Genomic DNA, 27,349 nt, shown 5'->3' on the forward strand with positions numbered 1-27,349 from the left:
GTGACAGGAAGAGCGTATCACCAAATTTCACTATACAGTCTTACTCCTCCAATCTCTTCTTTCTTTCAAATATTTGGTATACATACATACTCGTACATACATAACTACCTACATCATACGTACACACATACTCGTGAGCAGTTTTCTTGTGTGCACGTGACTGGAGCACACGGACACGTACATACATACACGCAAATGAAGGTCCTTTAGAACATACAAAAGCGTGTGTAAGAGTGCCTGGTCCCCGCCACAGCTGACACAAGGCTAGGGAAACTATAGCAATAATAGTTATGATGATAATAAAAATAGAGCATCTCTAAAAGAATAATAAATGACAGAAAGATCAAGATTATCAGTTCGAATCCTGTTTTTTTTTATTTTCATATTTTTCATTTCTTTTTCAATTTTTCTTTATTTTCAGTCTCCACTCGCTTTCAGATTATCTCCTTTGACGTGATTCCGTTGGGATTCTTTTACATGTGTTTTTAATTTCTCATTTTTTCTTCTTTCTGTCTTTTTTCACATTTTGTCTTCCTTCCGTCATTGTTTCCTTTCCTCAGTTGCTAAATATTTACACAAACCTACGAAGGCGAGATAGACAGACAGACAGGCAGACAGACAGACAGACAGACAGGATACCAAAATACACACACACACACACACACACACACACACACACACACACACACACACACACACACACACACACACACACACACACACACACACACACACACACACACACACACACACACAGTAGGCAAGAACAACAGCAGTGTGGTTTCTAGTGGTTCTGGTGTTTGCTGCTGAACCTAAACAAACAGGAAGAACACACAAACACACAAAACATACAAACAAGCAATTCCCCTTCTTTCTCCATTCCCATGAGAGAGAGAAAAAAACACACATTAAAAATAAAAACACGCATTCATACATTCACACACCTAAATCATAAACTCTCTAAAGAAATCTGCAGCAACTAAAAGAGTAGAGAGAGAAAGAGAGAGAGAGAGAGAGAGGGAGAGAAAGTGAGTGTAAAAATATAGAATACTGGTAAACAACAAGAGCATCTAGAAACAATGTACCTATTATTGTGTCTATTGTGATATTTAACAGCCTTTTGCACGGATACTTGTGATTCTCGGTGGATGAATTGTGAGAGGGAGACGAGTGGCAGGCAGAGAGGAGGGAGGAGGGCGGGAGCAAGATGCACTGGAATAGAAGGAAAGACTGGAGCAGGTTCAAGTGGCCAGGCTCAAAATAGAAGCTGGAGATGTTTTTTTTTTCTTTCACTTTTTTTTTTTTTTGTATTGTGCTTCAGAGAGGGGCGAGGACGGAGGGAGTGAGAGATGCAAGATTATAAATAGAACTGAAGAAATAGGAAATGTGTTGTTTGGTAAAGGGGGAATGGTTGAATTAAAAAGAGGGGAAAAAGGAGAGGATGATAAATTTTGTGGAATCTGATAAATACGTAGAGAGAGTGAGAGATGGAAGATTATATAAATAGAACTGAAGAAGTAGGAAGTGTGTTGTTTAATAAAGGGGGATGAAGGAGAGGATGATAAAGTTTGTGGAATCTGATCAATACTGAAAGGGAGTGAGAGATACAAGATTATGAATAGAATAGAAGAAATAGGAAGTGTGCTGTTTGGTGATGGGGGAGGGAACTGGGGTTGAATTAAATGAGAGGAAAAAAAAAAAGAGAGAATGATAAACTTCGTGGAGTCTGAAAGAATGAAATGAAGGCAAACAAGTATAAAACATAATAGAATGAACGGATAATGAATAAAGCATTTTTTAAAGAGAAAGAAAAATGAAGAAAATTCAGATTAGGAGATAAAATGAAAGGAGAAGAAGCGAACTTTGAGATTTTTGAAAAGGTAAAGGAGGGAAGGAGAAATAGAGAGGGGATAAGATGAAAGTGGTAGGAGGAGGAATACAATGGGTGGGTGTGGCTCGAGAAAAAAAAAAGGAAGATGAAAAGTAGAGTAACGAGAAGAAAGGACAGTTGTGTAAAAGGAAGAAAAGGACTATGTAGAATTAAGTACGTTACCTAAGAGTGTTGCGTCTAGTGTAACTCTCTCTCTCTCTCTCTCTCTCTCTCTCTCTCTCTCTCTCTCTCTCTCTCTCTCTCTCTCTCTCTCTCTCTCTCTCTCTCTCTCTCTCTCATGACACCGATTACAAAATATTATTACATTAGTGGACGAATTGTCGTGCTGTGTGTTGATTGGCGGGGCATTAATTCTTGATACGTGAGGAGACCCGATACGGACACACAGACAGACAGACAACCAAGGACAGACACTTTATATTGGTGTGAGGCATGTTGATAGAGAGCCAAGTGATTGATACAGTTTCCTCATGGTTGATTTCCAGTGGTGTGATGAGTAAGGCAAAGGTTTAGTAAGGAATTGTTCTCAATGAAATATGAAGTGTTGTGTTTCTGTTTCTGTTTTTTTTTTTTTTTTTTTTCTTCTTGTTCATTCGTGTTCATGTTTTCATTTGTTTTTATGTTCTTGTGTCCTTCTTCCTCCTTCTTGTCCTCTTCTTTCTTCGTCGTCACCTCTTTTTCTTCGTCCTTCTCCTCCTCGTCCTTATTCACATTTTTCCTCCTCCTCCTCCTCCTCCTCCTCCTCCTCCTCCTCCTCCTCCTTTTATTTCTCCAATTTTTCCGTAGTCTTATCTTTCCTTTCTTTTTCTTTTCTCCTTACTTTCCTTCTCATTTGCAGGACTCCACTAAGGTCTCCACGCTGCCCCGCCAACGCAAACACAACGCACTTCGCTATACGCTATATAAGACGCTATGGTGAGGGCACCGCGGGACCAGCCCAGCGATGCTGTTCACACACACACACACACACACACACACACACACACACACACACACACACACAGAGCAGTAGTAGCTTTTCTCAGCATAAAAAAATCAGCAGAACACAAATTAACTTACACATCAAGTGGTTTACGAACAGCCAGCCATCCAGTCAGTCAGTCACTCGATCGCCATCCGAGTCTGCCACCTCACGCTCTCTTCACATACAAAACATGTTCACTGCATGCTCCTCGTTACCCTCACAGAGTCACACGTAAACACTATACATTATGTCGGCAGTTTTATAAAAGTCATATATATATAATCTCTCTCTCTCTCTCTCTCTCTCTCTCTCTCTCTCTCTCTCTCTCTCTCTCTCTCTCTCTCTCTCTCTCTCTCTCTCTCTCTCTCTCTCTCTTGTATTATCTTTCATACTTAGTTACAGCTTATATACACTGGATCTCTTATTATTATTTTTTACTCTCTTTATTCAGGAAGTTCTTTTTTGTTAGTTTCCTGTTGATTTTAATAATTTCACTGAAGATCGTGTTCACGTGTGTACGTATCTTTTCAGTCGTCGACGGAGATGCGCTAGGCAATCTCGCACCACTGACGTCACAACCACTTACGTCAGTCAGTACTCATGGCGTCACCAGTACTGTAGTGAGTGTGCGATGACCGTCCGACCTTTTGAAGTCACGTGTCGGCCGTTCACTACATGACGTGGCGACAGGAGCGTCTTCCGTGGCGAGGCAGCGGCGACATGGCTGGATCTTGTTCTTTTTCTTCTTAGTCCCATTCCGCTGACGCCTAGACTCCCTGGGGGCCGCTGGACACCTTGAGGGACGCCCCCAAGCAGCAGACACTTGCGAGGCGGAGAGAGAAGGAGTCGAATTGCGAAGAGAAAACCGATTCTTAAAGTGCAGCAAGAAAGCAGAGCGCGAGACGGTAAAATTCTAGTGGGTCTCGAGAGGCCTCTTGAGTTCACAGCACCAACGCACCATTACGTCACAACTCACAGCGCCGACACGCCACTGCCTCATGCTTCACGACACCAACATGCCACCACTACCACTACCACCACCAACACCGCCACCACCACTTCTATTTCTGAGTGCACGGCATTCATGCACTTCACTTCACATGCACGTTATCAAACACTTTTTTCGCCACATTCCCGTGTTTTCCTTCCTCACCGCCTCTCGCTCGGCAATCTTCCTCCTCCAGACGTCCAGGTGCGGGTCACTCTCACAAAGGATACGTGGACATTCTTCACGGGACGCGGTGGGGGGCGTGGCACTTAACGGGCGGCGAGAGATGGAGGTGCTTGTGATGTGGTGCAGGTGGTGTGCGGGCTTATGGTACTGGAGCGGCGTCCTCTGGTGCTGAGTATTTAATGGTTCTCACTTCGTGTGCAGAGGAATCGAGCTAACTCTGCGTCCAGGTGTTGGCTGGAAAGAATAGAGAAAATAATTGGTTAGTTCGACAGGTGGATGAGGGATAGAGAGAGTGGTGACAAGCGGAAGGAGACGGATGGATGAGTGGTTGGTCACTCACATGGACTCCACCATGATTTAGAAAGCCCAAGGTCACTGAGTCCGTATCGAGTCTCCATATTTAAAGATAAGAAGTCTGTTGGTGCTTCTATCGTTTTTTTTTTTTTTTTCTAAAGTCTTCTCGCGTGTCTTAGTTCTGCACGTTTGTCTCTTCGGTCGCTTCTCTCTCTCTCTACTTTTAGCTCTCGCTCTCCCTCCTTTTTTTTTCTATTTATTTATCTTTTTATTTCCGTGTCGGCTTGCAGTATTTGTCCCTCCCTGTTTCACCCTTCACCCTGTGCCCACTTTTGTTGCTGCGTCTTGTCTATTTGTCAGTCTCTCTCCTTTCCTTGGGGGTCTATAACTCTCACTCCTACACACACACACACACACACACACACACACACACACACACACACACACACACACACACACACACACACACACACACACACACACACACACACACACACACACACACACACACACACTCAACCACCTTGCACACGCACACGCACCCGTTAGACTCTCACATACGTACGCAGTTTATATACATCGCCCTAGTCCAGTTTTCAGCATCGTTCGTTCTTCCTCTTCCCGTCTGGACCGAGGCTCATGCATATGGATACCTGATTATACCGAGCGGACCTTTCTTCTACCTTATTTTTATTAGACGTACCTACATCTCTCTCTCTCTCGCTCTCGCTCTCGCTCTGGCTCTCGCTCTCGCTCTCGTTCTCGTTCAAGTACAATATCCTCTCATAAATCAGATTATTTCCATTTTTTATCTTTTTCCTTCCCTCTGTTCACTTTTCTGTCTTTTTTTTTGCAATGCTTTTTTTTTTATTTCCTTTCTTCTTTTCTCTTCTTTCTCCGAGGGTGCGAAAGGGAGAGGGACGATTACGTAGATGGGAATGGAAGGGAACCCCTGCAATCACTGGTCTGCGTGGAAGGGGAGTGGCCGGGACAGGAAGTGGCATCTTGCAACTGAAGGGAAAAAAGCTCTTGATCTCTCTCATGGCTTGCAAGGAATGATTGAAAGGGAACTGTGATTTACATATTTCTCTCTCTCTCTCTCTCTCTCTCTCTCTCTCTCTCTCTCTCTCTCTCTCTCTCTCTCTCTCTCTCTCTCTCTCTCTCTCTCTCTCTCTCTCTCTCTCTCTCTCTCTCTCTCTCTCTCTCTCTCTCTCTCTCTCTCTCTCTCTCTCATCTTGTCATTATCATACATTTGGAAGGGGAGAGACGGAGGTGCGAGGATAGAAGAGGGAAGAGTAAGAAGAGGAGAAGGAAGAGGAGGAGGAGGAGGAGAAGGAAGAGGAAGAGGAGAAGGAAGAGGAGGAGGAGGAGGAGGAGGAGGAGGAGGAGGAGGAGGAGGAGGAGGAGGAGGAGGAGGAGGAGGAGGAGGATTACAAACGTTTATAAAGGAAAATAAAACACCAGAAGACTTGTTGGCTCTTGCACGAGTGTTTTGGGAAGTATTTCTAACTGGCTTCAGGCTAAAGAGACTGAGCAGAAGGAGGAGGAGTAGGAGGATGGGAAAGAGGAGGAGGAGGAGGAGGAGGAGGAGGAGGAGGAGGAGGAGGAGGAGGAGTAGTAGTAGTAGTGGTAGTGGTAATAGTAGTTCTAGTAGTAGTAGAGGAAGGTTTGGAGAGGAAAAGTGACACTGGTATCTCTCTCTCTCTCTCTCTCTCTCTCTCTCTCTCTTTACGTCACAGTTTCAATACATGTAAAGGTATAAGTGAAATAAAACTGGCTTATTCTTTTCATTGTAAATTAACTGAATGAGTAACTTAATTAATTTCCTTTCAGATGTATTTTTAAACTTCATTTTTATCGCCTTCATTGATTCTTTTTTTTTCATTTGTTTGTTGTGGTAATGATACGATGCCCTTAAGGTAGACTTCTATTGTTCCTATTGTTGTTCATCTTGAATGAGGAAAATATGAAAAGAAAAAAAGAAAAGAAAAACAGTCCAGCAGGTGAACTAACGAAACCGAGTGAACCACTAAACGAATCTCATGAAGCAGCAAACAAACCACGGATTAAAGTTGTGGACAAATGATGAAATTAACCTTAATGAACTAATATATGAAGTAAGGAAGTCAGCAAGAACCAACCGTAACAACAGGAAACACTCTTCATCATTTACAAATCCAAATATAGTGATGAACAGTGACAAGAAACTGAACCTCCTTGTGAATATATATAAAAGAGAAAAACGAACCATGAATGTAACAAAGTAAAAAGTAAACTAAACTTGGAAGTAAAAATCCGAACTGAACCATCAAATTGAACTGAACTGCCTTGTGAGTGAATTGAGTGCAACAGAAAGCGAACTATATCCGTGAAGCAGTGAAGCAGAGTCATTCGTACTTCGGGAAGGCTACACGTTAGGACTACACAAAAAATAAAAGGAAATCTTGCCATCCACTCGTGCGTTCTAAATTATCATGTTTCTCCTCGCTTTCTTGCAAATGATACGTGACACTACAAAGGAATATAAAGAATCACAAAGGACGAACAAGGAACATTAAATCTATTGACGCTTACGAGGCTGTGTGATAAGCTGTTGCTGTACTTGATAATCTGAAGTAAGAGATGTATTGTTTTGGAGATAGTAAAGTTGAAGACCTCCCACCACCACCACCACCACCACCACCGTCCTCACCACTCTTACCTAGTGGAATGGACATGTGTGTGTAGAGGTAAGAAATAAATCATTGGAACAGGTGTTGCCAGAAAGGTAATAGGAAGAGGAAAAGGAGGACATAGATAAGGACAATAAGAAGAAAAACAAAGAAAAAAGGAGACGAACAAAGAGGAGAAAGAAGAGGATGACAAGGAGAACAAGAAATAGAAGAAAAAGATGAAGGAAAGGATCGAGCAGGAAGATAAATGAAGAAAAGGAGAATAAATAGAATAAATAGATGAAAGAGAAGGACGAAAAGAAGGACTCTGTACTGCGAGAAGTGGTGGAGAAGAAGAAAAGACGAAGAGGACTAAGGAGGAGGAGCTGAATGTCAAGATGGCCAAAAGGGTATTACAATAGAGTCTGAAGTGCTGAAAAGAATAGTGGATGAGACTCTGCTGGGAGTGGCGGCTGCTTGGTGTGAAAAGGTGGCGCGACTCCGGACCATGACAAGCGTAGCCCTCCCCCAAAAAGAAATACAAAAATAAATACGAGTCCGAGGAAAAGAAAGAAAGAAAGAAAAAAGGAAGTCACAGGAAAGAGAGACATGAACACTGCTGGTTTGCTTCCTGCTACTTATTGGGTGACGAATATAAGAGCTGGTTATGTTGAGGAATGAGTGGGTGTTTGAAAAGACTGATGGATTGGCTGGTGTGGAATAAGAAATAAAGGATAAATATATAAGAAAATGAACTGTTTATGAGGTAATAGAGAAAAATTTAAATTAATAGGAACGATTTCTGAGCGAATCTAGTTGAGAAGTGGATGGTTGTTTGTAAGTATAGATTGATGAATTGGTGTGAGAATAAGAAATATAAACAAAGAACAGAAGGGAAAAGGGAATTTTGAGAAATAATAAAGAATCCATTTCATATGAACAATTTTGGTGTTAATTCAGTTAATAAATAAGGTTGTAATTGCAAGGATTAATGGAGGACAGATGTGAAATAATAAATGTAGTCAAAAGATAGAGAAGAAAAACGAATTGCTTTGAAAACAAGAGAAAATTTTATTAGAGTGAGCAGTGATTGATTATCAGAAAAAAAACAAAATAGGAGAGGTGAAGGAAAGCAGTCGTTTAAAAAAAAAAAAAAACAATGCTACGATCAAGATAAAGTTGACTGAATTTGGAAAGTCAATGGCTTGTTGAATTGATTAAGGAATGACCGGGAAGTAGATTTAGGAACAAAGCACACTAAAAATAGAGAGAGAGAGAGAGAGAGAGAGAGAGAGAGAGAGAGAGAGAGAGAGAGAGAGAGAGAGAGTGTGTATTGTTAAAAATTTGGTGGTCGGAATAAGAAGTTGCTTTAATGAAGACTGAATAGGCTGAGTTGGAAATCGTGTAATTGATGCTGAAAAAAATAGACCACGAATACAATAGGAATAAAGAATAGACCACGAATGCAGTAGGAATAAGAAAAAACCAATACCCAAGAAAATGATAGATGATACTCTAAACAAATAGAAAAAAAACACCATGAAGTAGAAAAACAATACTAAAAAAACTTGAAACATGAGAGAAAAGGAAAAAAAATTAAGAAAGGAAGGAAAAGAATTATTCTCTCTTATCCGGTGACTGTGAAGCAACAAAGTGTGGAGTTGGGTATGCATGTAAGGAGAGAAGAAGAAAGACTGAAAGGAGTAGGACCAGAACATGAGAGGCGAGAAAAGATTTAGAATGTGTGTAGACGTTTGGTATAGAAAGGAGAGCAACAGCAGTAGTAGAAACAGGATGAAGGTGTAGGACTGAGAAGGCAGGGGAAGGCTTAGTAGATTGTATAGAAGTGAGGTTCTGTGTACTGAAGAAGCAAGGCATTGTAGCAGCAGTAATAGCAGTAATAAAAAGACAGCAAGGAATACAACTAGGATATGAGAGTCAGGGGAAGGTTGAGAATACGTGAATATGTAGAGAGGTGAGGTATTGTATAGTGAACAAGGAATGACATAGTAGAAGCAATGGAGGTACTAACAGCAGTAGAGAAGAAGCAAGCAATCGAACCAGGACTTGATACCCGAAGAAATGCTTTGAACTTTAGAACATGTATGTGTGTAGAGGTTTGGTGCAGAGGTGAGGTATTATAAAGTGTGTAAGGAGTGCAATAGTAGTAGTAGTAGTAGTAGTAGAAGTAGTAGTAGTAGTAGTAGTTGCAGCAACAGTAGTAGTGACAGTATATGAGGAAAAGAGAATCGTAGGGACTAAACTGAAGGAGGTGATAAGGGGAACCTCGTATAACACTAGAGGCTGGAATATACTCATAAAGGAGAGGAAAGGACCCCATCATAGAAAACGGAGGAGGGTTTGAGGAAGAAAAGAGGGAAGGGGAGACTCTGGAATGTTGAAAAGAGATCATGTTACAATTGCCTCCGGCCTTCACCTTAGCAGTGGAATGACGCATAAGGGGAAGGAATGCGTGGATCACCTCACAGGACGCTCGGACGCTAGTAGGAAGTCGTAAGCAGGTCTCTCGCAACACGTGAAGTTAACGTACGTGAAAATTGTACTAGGTGCTTCAACGAGGGTGTAAACAGTGATATACGTACGTACTTATAATTAATGTGCATACGAAATATGTTCCTGTTATTGTCCTTTGTGTGTGTGTGTGTGTGTGTGTGTGTGTGTGTGTGTGTGTGTGTGTGTGTGTGTGTGTGTGTGTGTGTGTGTGCGTGCAGACAAGAGCCCCGCAACTTGAATTTATCACAGCGACATTGAAGGAATAAGAGTTATATGTTAAATTGTGTGTGTGTGCAGAGAGAGAGAGAGAGAGAGAGAGAGAGAGAGAGAGAGAGAGAGAGAGAGAGAGAGAGAGACTGTATGGCTACCTGTGCAGGATCGACAGGTGAGGGGAGCAGTGTGGGAGGAAAGGTTGAGTGAGACGAAGAGGAGGAGGAGGAGATGGTGGTGGTGGTGGTGGTGGAAGGAAGGAAGGAAGGAAGGAAGGTTGGCCGACTCTGGGGACTGTAACCTTAAGCTATAACCTTAAAATGTTGTAATGGTGCGGTTTGTCTGCAGTGTATAAGTGTGGCGGAACCGGAGACCACCCTTGCTCGTATCTGCCGCCGCCTTACCGTAGAATAGGAGGAGGAGGAGGTCCGGGTGTGGGGAAGGTGTGAGCGAGAAGACTGTTTAAGACTGACTATCAAGATCTGCGGCGTATATCTAAAAGGTTATATTGTTTCCTGGAGTGGAGTGATATTTTGTGCGTTCTTGCTTTTGATCGAGGCTTTTGCAGTGCGTGTGTTTGCAGTGTTTTTATTCAGTGCAGTGACGGTATGCGTGTTCGTGTTCTGTCACGGTTTTTCTTCATGTCCAGTGTCACAATTTAAGTTTCTTCAATTTGTCTTTCCCTCCAAAAAAGATAATTACCTTAAGAAATCCTCAAGTGGTAGATATCTTTAACTATGGATCATGTTTTTTCTTTCTTTCTTTCAATGTTTTGGTTTTATTATCATTATTTTCTTTGTTCTTGTTGGTTGTTCTGCAATTTAGAGTCTGAAAGATTTAGATGGTCGGGTTTTATTTGTAGGTTTGAACATTTACCTCTCATCCCTTAAATGTATAATGGCGTCATTGCCTAAGAGAGAGAGAGAGAGAGAGAGAGAGAGAGAGAGAGAGAGAGAGAGAGAGAGAGAGAGAGGTGAAACAGGTGCTATGATTTGAAGGCATTAATAGTTTCCCATAGATGAAATGAAAATAGTAATAAGTATAGTAATAAGAACACATAATGAATGATTGGCTTGAGAAAAATAAGAAATGTGTATTTATTCCTAAACATTGTAACTTCCTCATAAATTTTGATAACCCGAAACAAAAAGTAAGTAAAGATAAAAAAAAGAAAATGAAAACCTAATAATTCCCATCTACGTTCAACAAAGTCAGGTCAGATAACGTTCAGTTCAATAAAAAAAAAAAAAACATTGGAGAGAAAGAACACAAAATTTTGAAGTGTACTTTTCACCCTGATTTTAAGCGGGGTGCAGTTGACTCAAAGTGGAATTTACAAAGATGCCTGATATTGGTCCGTATTCAGAAACACTTGACTTTCTCACCACGACTATTTTCCAAGGCCACAAAGATGATCTTATTATCCTGCCTGTAGAACCGTAAAAACACCCTTAAAACTCCTGTCAATTTACATAAACCCTTTCGAAATAGTGGAGGTGAAGCGTAGAAGAGTTTAATAATATGAGCCATTACTCGGTCGCGTCTGGTTCTCCACGCGTGAGCTGGAGTCACTGTCGCCGAGGGTAGAAGACAAGTTGGCGCCACGTAATGACTAACTGACGATATGTCCTTGCCTTGAGACCTGCTGGTGGTGGGGATCGAGGAGCGGAGAGTGAGGAGGAGTAGGAAGGAAAAGTGATACGTACGAAGGGAGGAGAGATTGAGGGGGTAGGAGGGATCAGTGAGGAAAGGAGGAAGGAAGGAATGGTGGAGGAAAGAGGAGTAAAAAATGAAGTAGTAGGAGAGAACAATTAGGAAGGAGGAAAGAAGTAGGAGGAAGGAACGCGGAGGAAATGGTGAAGTCAGATGGAGAAATGAGGGTAAAGAAAGGAGGAGGAAAGACATAGAGGTGAGGAGTGAGGAAGGAGGAGGAGGAGGAGGAATGAATAAAGAAGGAATGAAATAGGAAGAAAAGTGGTGAGGGACGAGGAAGTATAAAGGAGGAGAGGAATGAAAGAAGAGACAAAATAAAGAAGTATTGTCAATTTGCGTCAGATTTTTTTTCAATATTTCCTTCCTTTTCCGTCTTGCTGTGGAGAAAAGAAAGAATATAAAGAGAAAAAGAAAAACAAGAAGGAAGTATTTTTTAGCATGTCTTCTCTTCTCTTTTTCCCTTCCAGCATTCTTTATTTCCTTCTCGTCTTCGTTTCCTCCTTCATTCTTCGGGCGCTTGTTTCCTTTATTTTATTTTCTTCGCTCGGGTTTGGTGCGTAACGAGGCGTGTCAGAACGAGCGGCAGGTGTGCGTGGCAGGCTTGTGTGTGACAGGTGTGTGTTACCCAGGTCAAGACGAAGAGGAAGACATTGATTTCTCTCTCTCTCTCTCTCTCTCTCTCTCTCTCTCTCTCTCTCTCTCTCTCTCTCTCTCTCTCTCTCTCTCTCTCTCTCTCTCTCTCTCTCTCTCTCTCTCTCTCTCTCTCTCTCTCTCGTGATTAGGTTCTCTTTTTTTTAGTTTTCTTGTTTGCCTTGGTTTTTCTTCTATTTGTTCTTCTTGTGTTTGTTCTTGTTTTCTTCTTCTTCTTCTTCTTCTTCTTCCTCATTGTAAAACTATACGTATTTCTTTTCTTGTATTTTTTTTCTTGGTTTAGGATGTGGATATAGTGTTAAAAAAAACCTCAGCTACCACCACTCTCTCTCTCTCTCTCTCTCTCTCTCTCTCTCTCTCTCTCTCTCTCTCTCTCTCTCTCTCTCTCTCTCTCTCTCTCTCTCTCTCTCTCTCTCTCTCTCTCTCTCTCTCTCATTATAATTATCGATACCTATCATTATTTTTGGTGTGATTCGGTTTTGGTTCAATTTTCATAATGGTTTCGTCATTGGGTGGTGGTGGTGGTGGTGGTGGTCGCAGAGGTCTTAATGCTGGTGAAGGCTGTGATGAAGAGAAAGGGAGACTGTGGTGCTGGTAATGGTGAGTGTTGCTTGAGGTTAGAGGTTCTGGACATGACTTATGGTACTGTTGGAGCGTGTGATTGTGGTGGTTGTGGGAAATGAATGTAGTGGGAGCGTGTGTGTGTGTGTGTGTGTGGGGAGTATGGTGGTGGTGGTGGTGGTGGTAGCATTTATATTAGTAGTGAAGGTACATGACGTGGTTATTAACAGGGATTACTGTTGTTGAGAAAGATTGAAAACAGGAAGGATTTGAAGAAGAGGACAAAATAGAGAAGTCGGAAAGAGAGAGGACAAGATCAGAATTGAAAAAAAAAAATTAACAGAAAGACGAGGAAAAATATAACTTCGAACAAATCAGAAGGAGAAGGATCATAAGAAAAAAGAAAAAAAAAAAAAAAACAGCAGCAGGAAGATGGAGGAAGTATGATAGACGTTATGTTTTCCTTCAAGTAACTTTGGCAGAGGCCTTGTGTGCTCCTGGCGGCGGTGATTAAGGGGCGGCTGGTGGGTGTCTTTGTCTGTGGGTAGCATCGCATTCTTACGCCCCTCGCCATCGTCCTCATCCACCGACGGTCAACATCTTGGGGGAAAGTTGAGTAATTCCACGTTGATTGCTAGTTGTTTTGAGGAAGTTTTCTTTAGACCTCCCAATACCAAATGGCTATTTACAGCTATTTCCAGGGTCGACTTTCTCTCCTCCTCTCCAGATGATATTTGACCAGCTGAGAGACTATTTCTTTCCTCCCAGATGTGTCTTTGATCAGCTTCTTGAGTCACTGGCTGGCCCTCCCAGGTACAGCCAGACAGCCCCAGTGCAGCAGTGTGGTCCTAGTGATCCTTTGCTCTTCTACCTGCAATTTCCCTTCGGCGTTTTGGGGTATATGGTTTCTTTAGTCTGGAGGTGGCGTTGCAGGTGCCTCAAGGCGTGTCCAGGTGGCCCTGCGCAGAGAAGCCCCTCCCGCCTCGATATCAAAGGACCTTTTGAAGTCTTGGAAAGGTTTTACAGGAGGGGCTGTGATCGAGGAGGATTTTTTATAATGAAGGTATTTTTGCTCCCCGCTGCGAGGAGTAGAATGGTGAGAGGCGTGGGAATATTGTTTTGTTTTCCAGCGGCTCTAATGACGCCCGCCGCGGAGTTGCTGCCAGGATGGTGATTACGAAGCTTGGGGGTTCAGGGGTGCAGATATTTTTCTTCGGACCTATGCTCGTTATGAAGATGTGGGATGGGGTGGGGAGGAAGACAGATAAAATTGGAGGAAGAGAGAGATGGGAAGCAGGGGAGATGGTGGCGGTCGGAAAGAAGGATAAAAGAAAAAGGTGTAGTACTGTTAAGGAAAGAACGTGTGGGTATTGTTAAATCAGTTGGATCATTTAAATCGTTCGGGTTTGCGAGGAATTGACAAGTGTGGAGTGAATACGAAGGAGGAGATGGTACATTTGGCAGGTTTGAGAAAAAAAAATGAGGACGAGACACAAGAGACTTCGGAAATAAAGACAGACAGCGGTAGACAATAAAACAGAGACACAAGAAGCTTAAGAAATAGAGAAGAGTGAATAATAGGAGGGAAGGACGCAGGAGTCTTAGGGAATAGAGATGAGAGAGAGATGCAAACTTCACTCACGGCATACACGAGTACTGCTGCATTTAATTGAAGAGCACAGAAGGAAGCAGGAATCAAATGGGTGAGGTTTTAATTTGTAGGGTTCGGCAATGCGATTCCCTCTCTTTCCCATCGCGGCGCAATGGTTTGGTGTGCTGTGGACTGAAGCTCCTTGGTGCTAAATTGTCTGGTATTGTATTGGTGATGAGATTATTTGATCAGACTAAAGTGGGATTGGTTAGTTGGATCGATTAGTAGTGAAATAAAACGTAGAAATTAGTGATTGATGATTAGTGATGAATAGGTGATTAAAGTAGCCACATGACAACTGGTGGATTGATTAAGATGGATTATTAGTAGATTAGTAATGAAATGAGGGGTCAAAATTGGTGGTTAACGATTAGGTTAGCGACGGATTGATAACTAGGACTAGGTTAGGAATTCACGAAGAAGGAACAGATTCTAAGGCATCATTAAATTGCAAGGACTTGAGTGTAAAACCTGGAAGTGCATGAGAAGTGAGCGCGTGGAAAATGAGATTAGCTGGCTGACTTAATGGCGTCCCAGCAGTGAGATCATTTAGTGTGTGAGGAAGATGAAGCAGAGCAGGTGAAAGAGAAGACATTTGAAAGCAGACCAGATGAAAACGAACATATATAGAAATAGACCAAGTGAAAGTGAAAATATTTAAAAGCAGACCCTCAGAAAAAAGTATCCAGAAACAGAACTAATGAAAATAAAGATACCTAGAAGAAGAACAAGTGAAAGTGTAGACATTTGAAAGCAAACTGGATGAAAATGAATATATATAGAAACAGACCGAGCAAAAGTTAAGATAATTAAAAGCAGATCCCTCAAAAAAAAAAAAAAAGGTATTCAGAAGCAGGACTAATGAAAATGAAGATGCCTAGAAGAAGGACAGGTGAAAGCGTAGACATTTGAAAGCAAAGACCGGGTGAAGGCGAAGACCTTTAGAAGCAAGATAAATTAAAATGAAAAGATTTGGAAGTGTACAATTTGAAACTAGAGACATTTAATTGACACCAGTGCAGTTATTTGGAAGCAGAAGAAGTAAAAGTGAGCAGAATTAAATCAGGTGAAAGAGCAGATATCTAGAAGCAAAAGAGAAGTGAAAGTGAAGATATTTGAAAGTAGATTAGACGTTTATTATACAGGTGTGTTTACTTTACCTGAGTGTCTGTCTTTATCATCATTTGCAGACGCTTTGGGAATTGTCAGGTAAGATAGGGAAGGCGTAAAGTAAGGTAAGAAGTAAATAAACTTTTTTTTCTTAATCGCGTGGAATTCGTAAAAGGAAGAAATGTTAAGTGAGGCGGTGTAGGAGGCAGTGAAAGAAATAGTGGTAAGTTTTAGAGCTTCATTAATAGCGCGGTGAAGAGGGAATAAAGTTAAGGTTGTCAGGTAAAGATCGCGTAAACAAACTTATTAATTCGTAGGTGTTTTTTTTTTTTTAAGAAATGTAAAGAAAGGTAGTGAAGAAAACAAGAAAAATGGTCATAAGAGGTCAAGACGATGAGAATTAGTTGGAAGTTATAAGACTTTTGGCATAAACTTCTCTCTTTACTAAAAAAAAAAAAAAAATGATGTTTTTCTTGCAAAACTTAATATGTCTCACTAATTTGCCGTTTTATGTGGTTGGTCGCTTTTTTTTTTATTTTCATTTGTTATTTTCAAGAAGGAACTGACTTATTGGCGGATAATTTCAAAAGTTTCAGGTGGTTTGGACGTATCGAAGAATTTTCAAGGTGTTAGTGGCTTGTTTATTCTCTGTCTTTCATTATTAGTTACATGAAAACTCGCTCTTTATAATCTCGTTGGCTTTCTAACACCTCCTTTTTCAAAACGCAATTGCGCTGAGCCTCTTTTTTTTTTAGCTCCTTGGTGATTTTCTCTTATTTCATTATCAGTTGCATGAACATTTCCTTGCATCGTTCTTTTTAATCCAGTTGGTTTGTTGTTAATCACTATTTTTTACACAATTATACCTAACTTCCTTTTCTTTGCTTGGTAGTTTCTCGTTTACCATTATTAGTGCCAGTAAAATTTCTTTGTATCACTTTACGTAATCCAGTTTGTTTGCTGCTAATTTCTCTTTCGCAAAAAGTGATCATTTTCATTTTTTTCGTTTTAGTTTTAGTAGTTCTTCATTTCATTGTTAGTTCCATGGAAAGCTTCTCTGTCTCCATCGTTGGTTTGCTGTCAATTACTCATTCTGAAACATAGGTACACAAAACCACTTTATAGTTCCTTCGTGGCTCATCTTTCTCATCATTTGTTGCATGAAAACCTTCCCTGTATCACACGCTTTATAATCAGTTTTGGCTTGCTGTCAGTTACCCCTCCTTTTTTTTTAACGCAACAATTCTCCTGCAAAACCTTAACGTAAGTAGTAGCATTTGCATATAATAGATGACCATTAAATCATAATCAAATCACCTTGTTGTAATTAGCACGTCGATCAGAGTTAAGTGAGCGTAACGACATTAATTAGTTGTTCCTGTTTACCTGTGTATGAATTATGTCCACTTCACCTTTGACTTTCACACTCGCGTTTTGACACCACCACCCTTACGAGAGAGAGAAGGAGTTGTGTAATTTTTCATACAAAACGACATGTGACCAAGAGCAATAATGTGATCCAAAATTACTAGAAACGTGTCATAGAATGTTATAGAATGTTACAGATTTCTTAACTTTTAGACATCTTTACTGGTCCTGCAACCACAACCGATCTTTAAACTGTGTATGAATGACCGCTTTCTTTCTTTGTAAATGCTTATAAAGGCTTCATTCATTGCTTGCTTCTGATGCTGCTTATTGTATTCTGTCCCAGTGAGAGGTTTAAAAAGTTTCGATATAGAAGTAGGAAGGAAAGCTTGTTCAATACGCTTCTCCCCCCCACTCCCCAAAAAGAAGAGAAAAAAAAAATATGGGGAAAAAATGCTTAGTTTTGTTCTGAACGTGTCTTGATTGTTCTGTAACCAACCAACCAGCTGCGGCGTAACGCATCTAACTCATATCTTCTTTCTTTACAAAATATTGAAATAAGGAGAAAAATCGTTGTAGTCTATCGTTCGCAAAGGATAGTTTTTTTTTTTCTTTTTCTCCCATTCTCACTCTCGCTGTAGCTGGCTCGCTCGCTCTCTTTCTCTTCACTCATTTTTATTCAAGTTGGAAGCGCCTGGTATGAATAACAATTGGTTTCATCGTACACATGTTTCCATCACGAGCAGAACAGAACGCTGAGTTAACAATAGAACACCACACACTACTTTTTTTATAATTTACCTGAATTCGCGGAGGGGAAAAAATAGTCCACCTGTGTATTAATTAACGGAATGAGCGCCGCCGTGTGTTCCCTTCGTCAGGGTGGCGTGGGAAGAGGGTGAGTGAGTGAGTGAGGGAGTGAGGGAATGAGTGTGGACGTGAGGGAGGGACACAGGGAGGCAGGGAATGAGGGAGGGAAGGAAGGACCCGCGTGCACACCAAGCAAAGGCTCCGTCAGCAGAAACATTTCACAACAACCAGCGAACTAAAACACTGACAATTACAACAGTTTCGTCCAGGGAGGCAAGAAAGTTCCCAACAAACACACGCCACCGCAGACACACAAACACACACACACACACACACACACACACACACACACACACACACACACACACACACACACACACACACACACACACACACACACACACACACTAACACGGCAGGGAAACACAAATTTTCGGGGGATAAACTAAGTCATCAACTACACCTCACTTACTTGCGTCATGAAAAAAAGGGGCGGGGGGGGGGGGGGAAGGGCGGGGTAAGCGAGAAGTTAAAATTAGGATGGTTTCAACGAAAATACGAGAAAAATAGACTGTACCGTATTCTGAAACACTTCTGCATTAATTTTTTCCAGGCTCTGATGAAAATTATTTAGATTTTCAATTGGGTTTTTAAAATTCTTTGTAATTCTAATGAGAACCTGAATGACCTTTGAAAAAAAATAAATAAATGATAAGTCCTTTTAAGAGAACAAAGGGTTTAAGAATACGGATCATTGGGCGGCGGTAGTAATGGATGCAACAACACCCACCAGTAATGTAAAAGTGAATTGGCTCACACGCAGTACAAAACAAGCTACACACAGACCACACCTATGCGACAGCCACCGATGCACGACAATGAACCACCAGAGCACACAGAAGCGTAATAGGCAAAGCACATGGGAACACACAGAAAGGTACTGGAAGGGAATGATGCAAAAAAGAAAAATGAAATAAAAAAATAGTGTAGAATAGTAAAATAAAAACCGTATGAAAAATAAAGATGAAAAAATAAAGAGAAGTTTAACCAGTTGGCATTATCTGCACCACAATAATGCAAAGGAAAATGTTTTAGATTGATTAAATTTTTGTAAAAGAGATACGTAAATAGATAGTAAATGTGAGATAGTAACAAAAAACCACAGTAATAATAGTAAAACGGTATAGAAATCATAGGTTTTCCTCATTCCTTTATATAAACCAGAGGAAAGGGGTAACATATTTGCCTTAGTTCTTTTATATTAACTAAGGGTGAAGGGAAGGGAGGAGAGGGTAAGGGGAGGTGAAGGTCGCCGCTCCTGCTCCCCTTAAGGGTTCTCTGGGACAAAGGGTACAAAGGGATGAAGTACAGGTCCCTTTTTTACGTGATTTTATTCATATTCGCTTATGGAGTTTATCATGATCATCGTCATCGTCATTATCATTATCATCATCATCATTATCATTGTCATTAACTAATTATCAATAGTTATAATATATATACAGGCGTGCGGTTTAGTATGTATAGTCATATTTACATACATACATTCATACATACGTACTGTACACTCATTCATACGTACATGTATAAATTCACACTTCTATGAAAGAGGGTTTACACATTTATCCGCTCACACGCACGTATACAGTTATGTACAGCACACACACACACACACACACACACACACACACAACGACAAACATTTAATTAATTTAAGTCTATACGCACATACAGTTAATTCGTGTGCACGCCCGTTGTCAACCGCGAGGTGCACATGTATTCGTATGTACACGTCTGTATTTACACACACACACACACACACACACACACACACACACACACACACACACACACACACACACACACACACACACTTTCGTATTTCTGTACGTGAGATAGATAGATAGATAGATATATATATATATATATATATATATATATATATATATATATATATATATATATATATATATATATAGATGTATAGATAGATAGATAGATAGATAGATAGATAGATAGATAGATAGATAGATAGATAGAGAGAGAGAGAGAGAGAGAGAGAGAGAGAGAGAGAGAGAGAGAGAGAGAGAGAGAGAGAGAGAAGCATTTCACATTCCCCACTCTTTTCTCTTTCTTTCTCTCTTCACCTTTCTCTTCTTTCCCCCTAAATATGTCATGAGAAGAAGAAGAAGAAGGAAAGGATTCATATGATTGGCTATTATTATGATGTTAGTTTAAGTAAAAGTGTGTGTGTATGTGTGTGTGTGTGTGTGTGTGTGTGTGTGTGTGTGTGTGTGTGTGTGTGTGTGTGTGTAGGTAGGTGGGGGATGTACGTGTGTGTTCTTGTCTATGTACCTTTACTTCACGCAGTCATTACCCATAACCCTGTCCAGTCACCCAGTCATCCAGTCATGCAGTCAGTCCATCACCCTCACCACCACTGCCATTAGTACCAACCACTCAGCCGCTGCCTCGCTCCCTCACTCACTCAGTCACCACACACGCGCTGCAGCCTTGCCTGGCCGCGACACTCACCTGGTCAGCGGAGTCCGGTGCTCGACAGTAAAGTTGTGAGCTGAAAGGAGGCGGGGAGGGAACCGAGGCTCGTCAGTACTACACAAGCGGGGCCTCACATTTAACTCAAGACATGACTCAATGAAAAAATAAATATATAATAGATAAATAAATAAATAAATAAACTATAACTAACTGTGCAACCAAAACCAGACCCAGGCAGTGAACTAGCATAAGAATAGTAAGTAATAATGGTAATAAAAAAATAGATAATAGTTAGCAAATAGCAGCAGTGTTGTGTATCTGGGTCTGGATGTTGATAGTAAATGCACCTTTCTTTTTTTTTTTTTTTTTTTTTGCATTTTCGTAATCTAAGTATGCCTATAAAAAGTGGTATAACAAAATAATAGCTCTTTTTTTACTGCTTCTAAAGTGGTAAATGTATAAGTGTTTTCTTTCTCTTTTCTTTCCTCTTTTCTCTCTCTCTCTCTCTCTCTGGTTTTCTTTTTTAACCATCAAAGTGCAAGTTGTCAGTCAGTAGAGTCAGTGAGAGAGAGAGAGAGAGAGAGAGAGAGAGAGAGAGAGAGAGAGAGAGAGAGAGAGAGAGAGAGAGAGAAAGAAATAGTGTTCAAGATATACGGTATACATGATTCATATGTGCAAGGCAGTGTTAAGGATTAGCTATGCAAGGCTATTCATACATACATATATACATACATTCATATGCGCATACACTGTCTGATGATCATGTATGCCTGTGCTTAATATGACATGCCCCTATTAAACAAATTATTGCATCTTTATCTTCATGTAGCAAAAAATGAAGGCCATTGTATGAAGAAAAGAAGATTAGTAATTGTAAAGTAAGATAAGTCTCATTACCATTACTTGTTGCTATAAGTCACTACACGATGCACAACGCTACCTACATCCATGAAAGCCTTACATGCAGACATACAAACATTTATACATACATACACACACACAAACGCGCACAAGCAGACATATTGCGTCATTTCATTATTAGAAGAAAGATTATATTCCTACTTCAGCTTGTACAACAACTTTACTACTACTACTACTACTACTACTACTACTACTACTACTACTACTACTACTACTACTACTACTACTACTACTACTACTACTACTACTACTACTACTACTACCTACTACTACTACTACTACTACTACTACTACTACTACTACTACTACTACTACTACTACTTCTGTTTCTTCTACTACTACTACTACTACTACTACTACTACTACTACTACTACTACTACTACTACTACTACTACTACTACTACTACTACTACTACTACTACTACTAAATTTGACCAAGAAAAACGAAAATCGATAAATAAAAGACTGATGTCATGCAGAGAGAGAGAGAGAGAGAGAGAGAGAGAGAGAGAGAGAGAGAGAGAGAGAGAGAGAGAGAGCAGAATAGCTAACCAAGGGGCATCACGCAAGTCTGAGAGATAATGGTGCGTTTGACATGGCATGACATGACATCACGAGAACAGTGATGTCATGTAAGCCTCGATGAAAACCTAAAACAATGATAATGACTGGCTAAAAAAAAAAAATATGTAAAGTTAAGTAGTCTTGAAAACAGTATTTGCACCTTTTAGCTTTTCTTTTTTATTAGTAAAAGTAAACTCACGAAAAAAAAGAGAAAAGTAGGAGAAAAATGCAGGTGAAAAAGAAGATGGAATGCAAAGATAGTAGTGATAATATTGATAATAATAGAAATAGGCAACGGAATGTACCTCTTATTTTCTATTATTAATCTTTTCCCTTGTTTTAGTTAAAGTAAGTTACGGAAAGAGAGAAAAATAAAGAAACCAGAAGAACAAACATTTTTTTTTTTTATTTTTGCAGAAGAGGAGATGAAAAGTAAGAACGAACGTGAATAGAATGACTAGATTGAACGTAAGCACTAACAGTAACACCAACAGTGATGATAGTAACAATAGCAACAGCAATGCCAACACCAAAGTAACACTAAAAACAACACTCGCATAGGAAGAAAAAAAAGAAGAAAATATAGATTAACTAACACGTTCAAAGTTTTCATCTCTTGCAATAAAAAAAAAAAAAATAAATAAATAAAAATAACCGTGAAAAAGAAAAAAAAAGATGAAGGTTTAGTGCAATGTAAAGAAAACGGTTACAAAAATAAGAGAGCCAATCGTAAACTTATCTATTTTTTTTTCTCGTAATATCCTTTCTCTCTCTCTCTCTCTCTCTCTCTCTCTCTCTCTCTCTCTCTCTCTCTCTCTCTCTCTCTCTCTCTCTCTCTCATTTCTAAAAAAAAAAAAAAGGTGAAATAGTTGAGAGCAGCTGTTGATATTTGCAAATGGATAAATATTTTTTTCAACTCTTTTATAAATTTTTGTTTTAACCCATTATATCATTTTTAGGTTTCTATTTTTGGTGTCAGAGTTTTGTAGGTTGTGCCAATTTCTCTCTCTCTCTCTCTCTCTCTCTCTCTCTCTCTCTCTCTCTCTCTCTCTCTCTCTCTCTCTCTCTCTCTCTCTCTCTCTCTCTCTCTCTCTCTCTCTCTCTCTCTCTCTTTTGTTATCCATTTTAGAATTCCAAAAATTAGTTAATGAAACACGCCCCTATGAGAGAGAGAGAGAGAGAGAGAGAGAGAGAGAGAGAGAGAGAGCAAGTTAGCTGCACAAATACTTTTCCGGACAGACAGACAGGCATTCAGAAAGAGAAAAATTCAGACATATACAGACATACTCGGACAGGCACAGTGAAAACACACACACACACACATACACACACACACACACACACACACACACACACACACACACACACACACACACACACACACACACACACACACACACACACACACACACAGTCAACCTGAGTTATGGTTTAATGGAGACACGAACAAACAGACAATGAAATGAAGTAATGAGATTAAGACAAAAGGACGCCATAACAGAGAGAGAGAGAGAGAGAGAGAGAGAGAGAGAGAGAGAGAGAGAGAGAGAGAGAGAGAGAGAGAGAGAGAGAGAGGGAATGTTTACGATGGCTCACTAATAATAATAATAATAATAATAATAATAATAATAATAATAATAATAATAATAATAGTGATTTCCAAATGAAAGTGAACATTTTATAGGAAAGAGATGCAAACTTTCTACCACAACAGCTACCACGAGAGAGAGAGAGAGAGAGAGAGAGAGAGAGAGAGAGAGAGTTAATATACCCACCTTTGTAGTACGCCTCGCGGTGCATTGTGGGGCAGTTTCCTCCCTGTGGAAAGAGGAAATGTAGATTTAGTCCACTGTAGATTGAATGGCGGGCTTGCTGACTGACTGACTGGCTGGCTGGCTGGCTGGCTGGGTGGTTGACTGATTGCCTAACTGACTGATTGACTGACTGAATGACTGATTAACAAACTGACTGACTGACTGACTGACTGACTGAGTGCGTGACTGACAATGCGTGACTTATTAAATGAGTGATTGATTTGGTTAATGAGTATTGATTTATTGCCTCACCAAGTGGATGGATGACTGACTGACTGACTGACTGACTGACTGACTGACTGACTGACTGACTGACTGACTAACACTTTAATAAACCCTCCAAAAAATAATACAGTAAAACGAAAGACAGAGAGAGAGAGAGAGAGAGAGAGAGAGAGAGAGAGAGAGAGAGAGAGAGAGAGAGAGAGAGAGAGAGAAAGGTTATAAGACAGTAAATAAGGCAGAACATCGATTATTACTTGACATTAGAATTAAGGACAAGAGCGCAGTGACAGAGGCGGAGACGGTGAGGTAGAGACGGAGAAGATAAAAGCTGGGAGAAAAGATAATTGACGACCTAAAGGGAAGAGAGAAAAGAGAAAGAAAATTGAAGAGAAAATTATAGAATGAAGGACTGAAGATCGATGAGAGAGAGAGAGAGAGAGAGAGAGAGAGAGAGAGAGAGAGAGAGAGAGAGAGAGAGAGAGAGAGAGAGAGAGAGAGAGAGAGAGAACTAAATGGCTGACTGACTGACTTATTTATTTGCTATTTGACTTGTGGATTTACTCAACTAACTGACTTACTAGCCAAATAATTAAACTTAACTAAATTATACGAAGCCAAATTAAACTAAAAAACTAAACTAAACAAAACAAATAACGAACACTGAATGCTTTATGAACTGGTGACTAAGGAACTAATTTATCAAGTAATTGTGTGCATGACTGACTGACTTACCGCGTTGGTGAAGTCAATGTTAGTGCGGACTGGACGGTGGTGAAGTTTCTGTGGCGGCCTGAAGTTGTTGGCGAGGGGAGCACCAGCCTGTTTGGGGTCCGTGCCTTGGTGCAACTGTCTCAGGCCGTGCAACTGTACACAGACAGACACACACACACACACGCATATATTAGTCAGGCATACTATAGCCAAAGCACAGTCATGGGTATAATTCGTGTTTGATTACAATATATGTCGTTGTCATTGATTTTTTTTTTTTTTTTTAATGGTTTGTCTTTTTTTTCACATAGAAGTTTACTGAGTTTAGTATAATGTTCAGCAATTCATAAGGTGTGAGACTGCATGGGAGTTTAAATAGTGTATAGGTGAATTTCAATTTTTTTTTTTTTTTTTTGTTTGTGTGACTATACAATGATATTTCAACAATGATACTAGAAACAAAAAGTATACTTATTTATTATTCACTTCTTATCTCAATCCATAATTTGACAATATTTTTTTCCTTTAACTTCTTTATTTCAGAGTCAGTTCCAGTGATCTTACAGGGTTTTTGATGAGCATTTCTTTCGTATATCACGTAAATCAAGTTTATCAAGCTTGAAGCCAATATATATCGTCCTTTTAAAACACAAACCCTATGGAATTGATCGTTTTACCTTTTGTTATATCTCTTTAGGCACACACACACACACACACACACACACACACACACACACACACACACACACACACACACACACACACACACACACACACACACACACACACACACACACACACACACACACACACACACACACACACACACCTGCTGCTTGGTGATGTAGATTGGCTTGTTAGAGATGACCCACGTGACGGTCTCGTGGCAGGCTGGCATGGTGGTGGACCCCTCGTACGTCATGTAGTAGGTAGTGCTGGGTAGGAGGTCATGCACGCTCAGGTGACGCACGCTGTACTTGTCACCTGTACGGGAATTGAGAGGTGTTAGCTTACTCGAGTGTAGGTTGGTTGACATTAGGTTAGGTGGATTGTTTTGATGATGCTTAGTCGTGGTGATGGTGGTTGATGAGTCTTGTAGTATTAGTAACAGTAGTAGTAGTAGTAGTTATAGTGGAGTTTGTAAGTGTCATGGTTGTGGTTGGAGTCATTCGCTTCTATTTGAGTCTGACGGTGGTACAGGGTTTCTTGTAGATGTGGTAGTTTGTTTGTTTTTGTGCAGTCATGATAGATTAAATGGTTCGGTGTTCAGTTTTGTGCTGTGACATGAAAAGTAGGATGAGTTTTTTTCTGTCTCTTTATAAGTCGTGAATTATAATGAAATGGTATGTATTGGTTGGTCTTTTTAATGTAAACATTTGAGTTGTAGCAGTTGTAGTAGTTGTAGTAACAGTAATGGTAGTAGTTTGTTGTCACAATGAGCACACACGTCTGTCACTCGTTTTAATTTCATTCTCTCCCTCTCTCTCTCACTTTCTCTCTATAACTGTATTAGTAGCAGAGTCAGTGGGCGTTATGAGACACTTGTGTGTGTATGTTTTCTCTTTTTCTTTCTCACACACATGCACATTTTCACATTTTGTGCTATTGGTTTTGTGTAAGAGATCGTCTTGAACAATCACACATTCACACACTCACACAGTTTTTTTTTGTCATTTGCAACCTTTGTTGAAGTTGTACTGTAGTAAGTTAGCAGTAATTGTTGGAATGTTTTTTTTTTAAGTCACTGTTGATACGTTGTTGTTTGGCATGATCTCACCTGAGTCAACTGTTAATCAAGCCTTCTGTTGTGGAGTTACCTGTTGCTTGAGTCACGTACACAACATCTTGAGTCACTTGAGTGAAATGAGTCGTTAGTAGATACTCGGGGTTACCTGTGTAAGCTTGAGTCATAGGTAAGCAGCTTGGGCTTAACTTGAGTCACCTAGTACAACCTTTTTTTCCGGCATGAGTCACCTGTACGAATTAACTGATGTCACCTGTGTATACTGTGAGTCACGCGCGCTTAGTTGCGAGTCACTTGGGCCTGTGAGTCGCTGGAAATGAGGGAGAGAAAATATTTTGTTTGAGTAGCATCACAAAATACACAAGTTGAACTCATTTGGGTTACGCTCACCAAATCCTCATGAAATTCAAAGCAGATCAGAAAGACTTATAATTTTTGGAGCCAATCTGTCAATTAATTTAAAACATCTGATTTTGAATAATGGATAAATACAGAAAGGGAATATTATGGCGGATTTGGGTTAGAAGTAATCCTCTTACCGTCTCTCTCTCTCTCTCTCTCTCTCTCTCTCTCTCTCTCTCTCTCTCTCTCTCTCTCTCTCTCTCTCTCTCTCTCTCTCTCTCTCTCTCTCTCTCTCTCTCTCTCTCTCTCTCTCTCTCTCTCTCTCATCTCTCATCTCTCGCATATTCTCTTCCAGCCTCTATTTATTCCCCCTCTTTATAAACTCTTCACCCTCTTCAGTCTCCCTCTCCTATTTATTCCTCTTCCTGCCTTTCTCTCCCAGCTCATCATTTGCCTGTGCGTCTATCCATTCCCACTTGCACGATTCTCTCTCTCTCTCTCTCTCTCTCTCTCTCTCTCTCTCTCTCTCTCTCTCTCTCTCTCTCTCTCTCTCTCTCTCTCTCTCTCTCATCTGTGCTGTTTTATCTTCGTACTGTCTCCCCTTCCTTCTCGTCTTGCTCATCCTTCCTGACTTGTCTGTGGAAATGCTTTGGCTAATCACATACAGTAGTGATTGTATTTAATGCATTCCTTCCTTCCTTCCTTCCTCCTCCTCCTCCTCCTCCTCCTCTCCTCCTCCTCCTCCTCCTCCTCCTCCTCCTCCTCCTCCTGCTCTTCGTTTCTCTCTCCTCTGTTCTAATCTTTCTCCTCCTCTTCTTGCTACTCTTTCTCGCTTTCCTTCTTTGTTCTATATTAAATTCTATTGGAGATCTCTTGATTACCTACCTACACACACACACACACGCACACGCACACGCACACACACACACACACACACACACACACACACACACACACACACACACA

The 27,349-nt window shown here is 40.4% G+C and overlaps 1 protein-coding gene across 2 annotated transcripts in view; it reads right to left on the minus strand.

The window, feature by feature from the left end:
- Positions 1–2,651: 2,651 nt before the first annotated feature.
- LOC123504797 (carbonic anhydrase-related protein 10-like) overlaps positions 2,652–27,349 on the minus strand; it is a 125,884-nt gene continuing 101,186 nt past the window's right edge. Inside the window, exons 7-11 of one of the 2 annotated variants that reach the window (XM_045255628.1) lie at positions 25,127–25,281; positions 24,319–24,450; positions 23,323–23,365; positions 20,098–20,137; positions 2,652–4,263 (exon numbers count right to left, since the gene is read on the minus strand). In XM_045255628.1, coding sequence (XP_045111563.1) covers positions 4,206–4,263; positions 20,098–20,137; positions 23,323–23,365; positions 24,319–24,450; positions 25,127–25,281 — 428 coding nt within the window. In that variant the 3' untranslated portion in view covers positions 2,652–4,205. The remainder of the gene's footprint in view (positions 4,264–20,097; positions 20,138–23,322; positions 23,366–24,318; positions 24,451–25,126; positions 25,282–27,349) is intronic. The other variant, XM_045255629.1, reaches the window with a different exon arrangement.

Source organism: Portunus trituberculatus, chromosome 17 (assembly GCF_017591435.1).
Source record: "Portunus trituberculatus isolate SZX2019 chromosome 17, ASM1759143v1, whole genome shotgun sequence".
Classification (NCBI taxonomy): Eukaryota; Metazoa; Arthropoda; class Malacostraca; order Decapoda; family Portunidae; genus Portunus; species Portunus trituberculatus.